The sequence below is a fragment of the Propithecus coquereli genome, unplaced genomic scaffold (genome assembly GCF_000956105.1).
Source record: "Propithecus coquereli isolate 6110/MARCELLA unplaced genomic scaffold, Pcoq_1.0 Scaffold657, whole genome shotgun sequence".
Classification (NCBI taxonomy): domain Eukaryota; kingdom Metazoa; phylum Chordata; class Mammalia; order Primates; family Indriidae; genus Propithecus; species Propithecus coquereli.
Window position 1 is genome coordinate 195,357 of NW_012152585.1, and position 10,937 is coordinate 206,293.

Consider the following 10,937-nt stretch of genomic DNA (forward strand, 5'->3'; position numbering starts at 1 on the left):
GGAAAAAAAAACAAAACCTTTTTTCTAAGCAAAAAAATGTATATACAAGGGTATTTGCCTTTCCTGGGTTTTTTCTCCTGTACTTTCATTCACACACACGCATGCGTGCACACACATTCGTGTCGGGGGGCGGCAGGAGGGGAGAAACGCTTCCTGCCTCCCTTGGCCTTTGCTCTCCGCACTGCCTCGCCTGCTCCTGCTGGGTCTGGGGTGAGACCAGCCACCATGCAGGGTGCCCCGCTAGGTCTCTGGGCTCCCACTCCAGCAAGCAGAGTCCTTTCGAACAGGACAGCACCGTCTCAGATCCCACCACGGGGATCACAGCCTCCAAATCTCACACTCTTGGAGTGAGAAACAATTGTTTCCAAAGCAGGCATCGTGTGGTGTGGTTCACAAGGCCCGTCGGCCATGCTTTCCTGGACTCTCTGTGAGGGTCTGTGCCTCTCGGCCTCCAGTGCAGAGAGGGCAGACTGACGGGGGCGCTGATTGTCGAGGAGGAAAGGGACAGCTGGCGGTGCCGGGCTGCTTGCTGAGTCCACAGGTGTCCCCCCAGGCAATGGCTGGACGGGCGCGATAGTCCTGAGCTGCTGTTTGGTGAGTTTGTGACACCCATGTCGTCTGTGCTTCCTTCTGGACGGCGTAGCATGTCTGCGTGTGGAAGTGCAGGTCAGCTGCCAACACGGCGAGAGCCGCAACGGGGAACTCGAGTTCGTCGAAACAGCGTGTGGTGGGATGGTGCTTCAGATCTGTGCTTCTGCCTCAGGTTGGAGTTGAGCAAGAGCAGGACCAGGGCCACGGGTTTTTCCCACTGTGGGGGAGGGAGAGTAATGACCAGAGCTCAGGCTTATGTCATCAGCTTCCCTGGAAATAACCCCCATCACAGTCCCATACCAAAGCCATAGTGTGCTTGGCTGCCTGCTGGCTTTTCTTGGAAGAGGCACGTCTAGGAATGTCTGCCTGGCTTGGCTGCGCGCCTAACTGTGGGTGCGAATTACGCTTCGCGGTGGGGCTCTGAGCCGCAGGTGGTCGTCACGGTTCCTGCCCAGGGACTCCACAGCACAGCGCAGTGCTGGACAGAAGCTGTGTCCCGTGGGCTGCTCTGGGCTTGACTCTTGCTGCAGACAGAGCTGAGGGAGGACAGAGCCAGCGGGGGCAGGGTGGGACACCTCTCCACAACTTCCTCGGCTCCTTCCCACGCCCACTCTGGGCTCGGGTGGGCTTGGACGTTGCCAGGCTGAGCACAAGCCCACCCTTATTTTGAGATGGGCAAGGCTGATTCTTGAACCCAGGGTCGATCCCGTAGTATGTAAGAAGCCTGGTTTCATCGTTCACGTAGCATGGGCCGTGCAGCTGTAAACGCCAGCTGTAACAAGTGGCTCCCACTCCAAGGTTTCAGTAAAGGAATTCAGTTGTCATTTTTGCAAGGGTTTGGTGAGCTCCGTAAAACTAATCATGTCCCCAAGACACCGAGTCCTGTCCTCTCGCAGAGGGACACTCCGTGTGGCTGCGTGATCTCTGCAGTGTGTTCGGAGGTGCCCTGTGTCATTCATCTGCTCAGGTGGTTGTCATTCATTTCTAGATTTGCTTTTGCTGTTCTGGCTGCCGCAGCAACTCTCCTCTACCAAAAGCAGACACGAAGAGCAGGCAAGAGCGTGTGCTGCGGCGGGGGACAGACTCTCAGGCACCGGGGGGGCCACAGCGTGGATGGCCTGGTGGGCTGCGGGGTGTGCTGTCCAGTGCGCCCCCACAGCCAGCTGCTCCGCTGTCCCCGCCTGAGCACCAGCCTGCAGCTGGGAGGGAGCCCTGGGTTCCAGGCAGCCTGACGTGCTCCTGAGTCTGCGGCCGGCCGCTCACACCCCTGACCCTTGTGCCGTGCACCGTGCCCTGTAAGCAGGGCGGGCTGCCCTGCACGGACTGTGAGGCGGGTTGCAGATGGCAGCCTGGCGGAACTTCTGGGCCAGATGGATTGGCTCAGGGTCTTAAAAATTGTTGAATTAGTTGCTGATGTCAGGTAGAGTACATTGGTCATAAGCAGCAGAATACAGCGTCTGATGGTCGAAGGGACAGAGACATTTGTCAGCGGCTAGTGTGGCTCTGAGTGGGGCCTCACTCCCAGCCCCCGGCGTCCCTGTGTTCAGGAAGGGGAAGCTTTTCCAGAAGTCCCTACCCATAGCCTTCCTTTTACTACTCCTTGGCCAGAGCTAGAGGAAAACAGGTGATTCCGAGCGTCAGGCACTTTGCTGCCCCAAACGAAGTCAGTGCACCTGACCACGTCTTGCCGTGGCTCCAACACTTTCAGACCAAGAGACTCTGCTGCCAACTCCAGGCAGCTGGTTCCACCTGGCAGGCAGAGCTCCCCAGCACCGAGCCTGCCCTCAGCCTGCAGCCCCCGCCGGGGCCCAGGCTCCTGCCCCACCGTTCAGTGCACCCAGCTGCACTGCCCAGCCGCCCCGGCTTCTGCTCCGAGGTCTCTTTCAGCACTGACACTTCGGATTTCAGGATTACAGCAAGAATGCTTTCTCGGCTGCTGTGTACCAAGCCAGTGTTCGGGAGAAGAGTTGCAGTTCTCTGTGCCACCTTACAAGTTTACATCTGGGGGCATTTGTCCCCGAGAAAGTTAACAGAAGCAAATCTTGCAATGTTGTGCTCGTTAGGGACTTTGGGTGAGAGTCTGGAGCCCTTGGGTTGGTTGGTCTTGTGGTTCGTGGCAGAACCCAGGTATACACATTTGCACAATTTTTCCCGCCCCCTACCTGTCCTGATCTCACTGAGCACGTACAGTTTGGCCGTTGAGTTTCTTCTGCAGTCAATACACAAGTGAGTTCGTTATGCCATGCCTGAATTTCCCATTCTTATTAAATCTACTTGCCCGGGAATTCTGCCATCAGGAACTACATCATATTCATCTGTGAATGTCTTACAGCTAATCGGAGTTCCTGATAAGTCAATACTCAATCAGTGTTTATAGGGAAGTGAATTTAGTCCATGGGCAACTGTTAGTGTTTTGCTGCTTTATCAGCCATTCCAGGTAGAAGGTATCAGAGAGGCACATGCCCTGTCTGTCCCCGGAAGTACCTGAACTTAACCCACAAACCAGTTCAGAACACAGTCCAAGCGACGTGAGGGGCACGTGGGAACCTGTCAAAGTGGACTTGAGTCCTGCCCAGTCTTGTATGTCGGGGCCACAGCACAAGGCCATACACGTGGCTCTCCCTGAACGCTTATGGCTGAGCTAGAGAAAGGCGTGGTCCAAAAACCAAAAAGCTCAGGGTGAGAAGAAGGAAGGATGGCGGCATTCGTCATCATTTAGGACTTTAGAGTTTGCAGAGCACATTGGCCTATACTACCTCGTTCGCCCTGCGAGGCATCAGCCCCACTTTATAAGTGAGAAGATAAGTGACTTGCCGGAGGCCACACGGCCAGTACGTGGCAAGGAGGGATCGGAGCCAGAATCCCCGTTTTCTCTGATGACGACATGCAGACAGGACCACACCAAAGTCCGGGGAGACCAGTCTGGGAGCGTGCTTTCAGGCGTTCCAGACTGTCAGAAGTAAAGTAGCGTTTACAACGACACAGGCCCCTCCTCCCCTGGGTCACGGGGCCGCGCCCCGTCCACAGCTGGGGTGGGGGTCCCGGGCGCTCAGATTGTCAGAGCCCCTCCCCAGCTCCAGCCCGTGGGAACCGTGTGTTTCAGGACTTCCTTACAGAGAAATTCCAAAATTTCCGGGAGATTGGCAGCCTTCCCCAGACCTCCGTGTTTGAGTGACGGATTCTAAGGCCGAGGCAGCTCTGGCCCCAGACAGTGTGACCAGGTTTTGAAGGTGTGGAACTCAGAGACCTTTCAAGAAACCTCAACTGGATTTTTCTTTTCATCATACGTTGAGTAGAGAGATGTCACTTCTCTCTTTTTTTCTTCCCCCAGGACAAGACATTTCAAAGAAAGTATCAAATTCATTCACGAGTGCCGACTCCGCGGGGAGGGCTGCCTTGTACACTGGTATGTGTGTCTCTCACTCAATAATACTTTAGCATGTTCTGGTCAGCTTGGTTTCTCATCAGGTGTTTTCTGTGGTATGATTAATTACTTCATCTCCTAATAGTTTTCTCTAAGTTCTGGATCCCAAACACACACTTCACCTCTCCCCTGACGTTTGTTGGTCATCGCTCACTTTTATTAAGAGAAACGTTAACTGTTTGCTTCATTTCACCCACTGCTGGGATTTCTGCGGGCTCCATCCCTAAAACCTCAGTGGCTTTTTCAAAACACCGTTTCTTTCAGGAGAGTTTTCATTGCAGCTGTGAGTGTTTAGCGATGCATCACGTAACAGCAAAATGACCATTCCTCCCCCCAGTTCACAGGCTGGGGCTTTTATGTGTGTTTGGCTTACAGCTTCGCTTTTGAAAAATGGATTAATAAATACTCTTAGAATTAAACAGTTTATTGACAGCTGTCTACCTGCATTCTGCTATGCTTTGTGTGGATATATATTTGTATGTACACGGGCGCACACACACACACTGTGAAAAGAAGACTAACCCAAGGATGATGTTTTAGATTGAACGGTCTTGGCAGTGTACCTGGCACATAGTAAATTCTCAGCAAATGTTGGCCACCATTTTTATTACCACCAGTAATCATACTAATAGCATGGCTAATTTGTCGGGCTCTGCTGTTTATCAAAGTGCAGGCTGGACATGTCCCTGCTCTGTCTTGAATGAGGTGTGACATTAATCAAAGCATAACAACCTTTTGACTTCTCCAAAGCAGTTGCCCTGCAGTGTAAGCTCTTTGGCAATGGGAAGTGAGAACTCCTGGGGCCTGTGGCTGCTAAGGTTAGTGGCAGCCCTGCCGGACAGAGGGGACCCAGTGCACGATGTCCAGAAAAGGCACTTACGAAAACCGTAATGTGTTCTGAGGGCCAGTAACCCATGACGGGGACACTCGGTAGGTAGGTCGGTTGCTTGAGAATGGTGTTCTACGGTTACACTGTTCTCGAAACTGTGCGATTTCTGACTTCACTTTTTTTAGGAGTAGGGAGTGTAACAAATACAAATAGTAGGATTTTCATGTTTATTTACATTTGACTTTAAAGCCCTTCAGGAGTTAATTGGAGCCAATTAGAGGGAAGTTCTAAAGCTCCTGCCCCTGGGCTGCAGCCGCACGGGAGCTATCTTGTAAAAGCTCCCACAGCATTTCTGATATAAGGCCCTCATGAAGAGCCACTACTTGAGAGCAGGGATTTAATGTTATTAATATTTATGTTTAAATGCGGGTAGGCCTGATAGCGCAGGAATTCACAACTCATGCCGTTGTGTGTATCTGAATGAAGATAGGCTTTTCCAGAAGTGAGAGATTTGCCGAACTTCCCCATCTTAAACTGTTGCTAGAACACACAGCCTTTCTGTGGCAGCCTTACTTTGCATAGGCATTTAAACTTGGCACCTTCTTCAGCCTGCTGGAGGTGACTCACCTTATTGCCTACAGACAGGCGGACTGTGCCTGCCTGGTATTCTGCTTGTTTATGTCAAAAAAGCCCAAAAGCACGATTTGATACAGGGGCTTCTGTATTTCACGGGCTTTAAGAATTATAGGTCCAGCCCTCGTACAGTTAAGAGAACCAGACTTTTAAAAAACATGAAGCATTCTAAACTAATAGAGGTTATAAATGGATTTGTTGCATTGATCTTAGAAGCCTCGATTTCCCTTGCTGTATGTCAGTTTATCTGTCTGAGAAAACGGGAAATATCTGAGGAAGGGTTTAGGTGCAGTGGAGGCTCATCGAGCTAAGGCATCAGGAGCCATATCCCGTAGAAGATCAATAATCGAGGCCAGAACAGCCAGAGAAGGCCTGAGATTCTGGTGTCACGAAGTCAGGGGAAGCTGGTGTGCTTCGAGTGACTTGCTGGTAGCGTGCTTGCTGTGCCCAGTGGGAAGGATTCCTAAAACGAGGTGTCTAGAGGCCCCTGCTCCGCGTGGATGGGGAGAAGGACCTGGGGATCCAAAGTTGCCCTTGCGCACCTGTTTCTCCTGGCCCTGCAGCCTGGCCGGGGTCTCCAGGAGCGTGACGCTGGTGATCGCGTACATCATGACCGTCACCGACTTTGGCTGGGAGGACGCCCTGCACACCGTGCGTGCGGGGAGGTCCTGCGCCAACCCGAACCTGGGCTTCCAGAGGCAGCTTCAGGAGTTCGAGAAGCACGAAGTTCACCAGGTAAGCAGTCCTTAGGGGACTTCCGCGGTGTGGGCAGCTGCCCTTGCGTCTGAGCCCTTGGTCCTTCCGTACACGCCCAGAGTCACGGACGTTGGAGCTGAAGAGGCCCCCGGGGTACGTCGGGTCCAGGGGTGCCCACCCGCATCCCCTCAGAAGTTGTCCCGGATCCCTTGTGAACCAGCTGCGGCCACAGGATCTCGCCCTTTGTCGTTTTCCTTGTGCCTGGTTCCCCCATTAGCTTCTGTTTCCCTCCCGTTGGGCGAAGGACCATGTTCTTGGTTTGGCTTATTTTCGTGTCCTCGGGCCAAAGCCCTGAAGAAGCAGTTGTTTCTCTTGCTTGACACTGGCGGGCTGACCACAGAGCTGCGATTGCCCAATGCCAGTTTATTTCCCTGTTTGTGTGTGGCAAGACCTCTGCCATGAATGAGTAGGTCAGAGTCTACACGGCTGCAGGCGTGTCTGTGTATGTGATATTCGGGTCTGTTTCCAACCCCCCAGTACCGGCAGTGGCTGAAGGAAGAGTACGGAGAGAGCCCTCTGCGGGATGCAGAAGAAGCCAGAAACATTCTGGGTAAATATAAAGAGCAAGGGCGTGTGGAGTCCCAGCCTGGCGCGCGGCGGTGGAGCAGCTTTCCGGTCCTGCCCCCTCTGGCCTACAATAACTATACGACGGAGACCTGACGCCGGGACCTGGTGCCTTCCTTCCCACTGCTTGTCTTTGGTGCGTTCCGCCCCAGGGCCGTGCAGTGCGAGGGTGCCTGACTGCCCCCTCCACCGAGGACAGGAAAGGCAGGTGGCCAGGGCCAGGTGGAGTGCGCTGGGCTCCTTCCCAGGTGCCCCTGCCCAGCCCCGCCCCACGCCGGCCCCTCCACTCCTGCCAGCCCTGCCCTGCCCGCCTGGCCTCTGCTTGCTGTGCCTGGGATGATGGGCTGCCTCGCACTGCCGTGTGAGTGCGTGAGTGTTGCATGTGTGTGTGTAATGGTGTGTGCACGAGTGCGCACATTGTGTGTGTGTGTGTGTGTGTGTGCGTGCGTGTGTGAAGTCTTTCACACTGCCAGAGATCACAGAATCCGCTGCCAGGATTGACAGCCACCTTTCCCTTTGTCCACGCCTCCACGTGGAAGGCATCTGCACTAGATCTCTGAAAGGCTGCTCAGCGCAGGAGCGGCCTGTGCCCATGAGCAGACAGTGAGGAGAACTCAGGGGACCAGCAAGGCCCCTCCCAGACCCCAAGGTGATGCGGCAGGGGCAGCAGGGATTGGACTCCTCCAGAGCGAGGGTGGTTCCGGGGCCCTGGGAATTGTGTGTCGTGGGGGCTGCTCTGAGCATCGCCTCGACCCGGTGTGGGTGCGCCAGCCTGTGGGTTCCCCGTGCTTCGAGTCAAGGCACCTTTCCAGCCCGTCGTGCCCTGAGTTCTCCTTGGTGTCTGTTCTTTGGGACTGGCTGCATCTGGCTTGGGGTAGCAGGAGCACCTCCACCAAAGCTGGCGTGCACCAGAGGGCTCCCTGCCACTCCTTCCCAGCCTCGCTGTCCTCCCTTCCCAGGGGCCCTGCTGGAGGTTTGCATGCACCTGCAGGAATTGGGGAGAAAGAGCATTTCTTAGGCACTATAGTGGTTTGCATTTAAGAATGCCTGAGCATTTATTAAGCTTCTTGGTATGTGCTGTGGGTTTGATATTTGATCTCAGCTACCTCATTAAATGTTTTTTGGAATGGTATTTTCTGTTACTCCGGTCAACTCTGCCTCATGGTTGAAAACGTTTGTTCGTGATTGATTGCTCTTGAAGCCAAAGGGAAAGGCATTCATATAATTGAGCTACTTAAAAATTTCCAATGTGGGCTCCAGTAATGCTTTCTGGTGGGAAAATTACACATTCCGGCTGTGAGAGCATCTGCAGTTTGGGGCAGCACATCCCAGGATGCTGCGCACAGTTCGCTGGTCCCGTCCTTTGTACCAACTCACATTTCTTAAGCACGCAGAGCCACACGAATGAAAAAATACACTCGACCTCTCCCTAAAAAGATGCTGCCACCCAGTTTCTCCGAATTTCACCACAAAGAACCCCCACATAAGAAGAGCAGTGCCCCTGTGCATGTAAAGGGTACGTCACAGGTGAGCGATTGGGGGCGGAAGAACAGAGCTGCCTGGCCCTGCGCAGACGCACAGGCCCTGGACGTGTGCCAAGAGAGGGGACGGGCTGTGCAGTCATCCGTCCGCAGCTCAGATACTTTGCCTATAAAGACATTTGTCCCTAAACCAAAAAGAAATGTAAATATGTTAAGAGAAAAAAATATTTAGGATATTAGCTTGAATGCTTAAGTATGTGCACTTTTACAAACCTCCAAATGTATTCTTGTAGGTCTTTAAATGTTTTAATATTTGCTGCCAGTGATGTTCTTTCTTCACAGCTGCTCCGCGAATTCTGAAGAACTGGGCCTTTCTCAGAAGACTGTAATTAATGTACCTGAAGTTTCTGAAATATTGCAAAGCCACAGAGTTTAGGATGGTGCTGCCAAAAAGAAAAGCAGCCTAGAGTTTATTTTTGAGTAGACAGAAGTGATTTGTAAACATGTTTGTTTTTCATTTTAAACCGAATACATGTGTAATCATGTTGTAATACGTTGAGAACTAAGGACAGTCTTTAGCAAGAGGAAATACTTTCACCTTAACTCCACTGCTGTGGCGATTTCTTTACTTTGATGCCTGACAGACGATCTTAGAACCTCGTCGTGCTGTCGCGGTTACTGTTTAGTAACCCTGACCGCGTCTCGTGAACAGCCACCCAACAAGGAACCTGGCACCCGATGATCGTACTGCGTAAACTGTGCCCACATGTTCTTAAATTCTCCAGCTCGGGAAATATCTCTTGGTGTGTGTTTTCACTATGGTTTGTGTTCTTCGTGGTGGAATTTACCAAAAGCTGCACACTCTTGTTAATAAAAGGCAACTTGGCCAAGTTTAACGTCGTGTGCAATGCGTTCTTCTTTAGCTGGGGTGTGACAGTTGCGGGCCTTCCTGCCGCGAGAAACTGCAGGGCCGGGGCGGAGCCTGCTCCTGGCTGTCCTTGAGAGGCTGTTGCTTTCCTCCGACAAGTGGCACAGCAGATGCTGGGAAAGGTGAGTTAATGTCTGTATGAAAGAAAAGTTGGTCACTAATGTGAGGTGGAAGAAATTCAGAGTCACATTTTGCCTGCACAGAGTGGGAACTAATGCTCAGCACCCCTGGAATTGTATTCGACAGAAGTACGCGGCCCAGCATGCCACGAACGTCGGCTGCCCGTTATGGGACGTGGTTATTCTGATTCCTATCCAGGTCTGAATTTGAAGGAACACAAACCAACCTGAAGAGCAATTTAAGTCAGTTTTCTAAATTTTTCTTGTCCAAATCTAGTGGGAGAGGAAGGAAATTTGACTTTTTACTCTAAGGATAAGTTGGGCTTGAATGAAAGGCGGGTGAACTCAGGAACCAATAGATGAGGCCTCCGACTGTGGGGTGCAGACGTCATAGGCTCTGATGCCTGGGAGCTCCTGGCCTGGGCTCGGGCTCGGGGTGAAGAGAACCCCCTGTGCAGGCAGCAGTCCCGATGGGTGTCGGGACACCCTGGTCGGTTTCGGGCAACAAGAACACCTTGGGCATGAAAATATTTACCCTGACTCCACACGCACGCCTGGTGTGGCACAGGTGACCCCGTTCAGGTGCCTCTGAGAGTTTTTGTGTGCCAAACCAAGGCACCCAGGATGTGTCTCCCAGAACCACCTGTGAGGATGTGGGGCCCACTCCAGAGGCACTGGCCAGGCCCCAGCCGTCTCAGGAGGACCTCCGTGGGTGCACCAGGGCATGAGGCAGTGGCATCAGCAGGAAAACCGATTTTTGAGCAACAGCGGCCGCCTGGGAGGGTCACCCCTCCTCAAGGCCAGACGTCATTTCTACCATTTCTTACCGTATCCGACACCAACACCAGTCATCTCATAATTGTGTGGTGCTCTGCAGGTCCCAAAATGTCACCCCTCAGCCTTATAAACCTGTGGAGAAGGCATTATTTAATTCACTCACAGCTCAGAGAGGCCAAGAAATACACTTCAAACTGAAAATATTAGCACCGCTGGAACCTGGGCCTGCTGGATCTTTCTGTCCCAAATCAGGGAGGGAGACGCTGCTGGCTGTGCCCGGAGGAGCCCGGTGGAGTCCTCCTGTGCTCCAAGCTCAGGGGTCTGTGGGGCGCACCTGCCGAGGGGGCAGCATGTGGAAACCAGGAACCCCCACTTGCCTGCCCCCCAGTCTGGGGAGTTTGTTTTGTGCCACCATGGAGTGGCAGTCAATTCCTGACCTCACCTGGAAGCTCAGGGCCATTCTGAGATGGTGTTGACCACGCTTAGGTGTTAGAAGCCAGAGGTCCCTTTTCCGTCTGTGACCAGACCAGGTGCTCGTGGGCCACACTGGAACTGGAGACCGTGCTGTGTAAGGTGAGGCCAGTGGTGGCTCAGGGCGGTTTCCTTAGGCTGCTTTTTCTGCAGTTTCTTTGAACACAGATGCTGTTCTAGCCTGGAACCCAGAAGCACAGCCAACAAACAGAGGACACTTACCTGGGTCACCTGCATGCCCTTCTCCTGCATTCATCTGTTCATCCATTCATGGGACAAACCCATCTTCATCGCAGCAGGTGCTGTGGGGTCGCAGCCGGGACTCAGACACAATCCTGGTTTTCAGACTGCGGCCTGGTAGAGT

General features: G+C 53.0%; 1 protein-coding gene across 5 annotated transcripts in view; it reads left to right on the plus strand.

The window, feature by feature from the left end:
* The window catches only part of DUSP22 (dual specificity phosphatase 22), a 55,144-nt gene extending 45,999 nt beyond the window's left edge, over positions 1–9,145 (plus strand). Inside the window, exons 4-8 of one of the 5 annotated variants that reach the window (XM_012660129.1) lie at positions 3,923–3,997; positions 6,041–6,212; positions 6,711–6,783; positions 8,185–8,324; positions 8,621–9,145. In XM_012660129.1, coding sequence (XP_012515583.1) covers positions 3,923–3,997; positions 6,041–6,212; positions 6,711–6,783; positions 8,185–8,324; positions 8,621–8,638 — 478 coding nt within the window. In that variant the 3' untranslated portion in view covers positions 8,639–9,145. Of the gene's footprint in view, positions 1–3,922; positions 3,998–6,040; positions 6,213–6,710; positions 6,934–8,184 lie in introns of all 5 variants that reach the window. The other 4 variants (XM_012660128.1, XM_012660127.1, XM_012660131.1 and 1 more) reach the window with 4 other exon arrangements.
* The last annotated feature ends 1,792 nt before the right edge of the window (positions 9,146–10,937 follow it).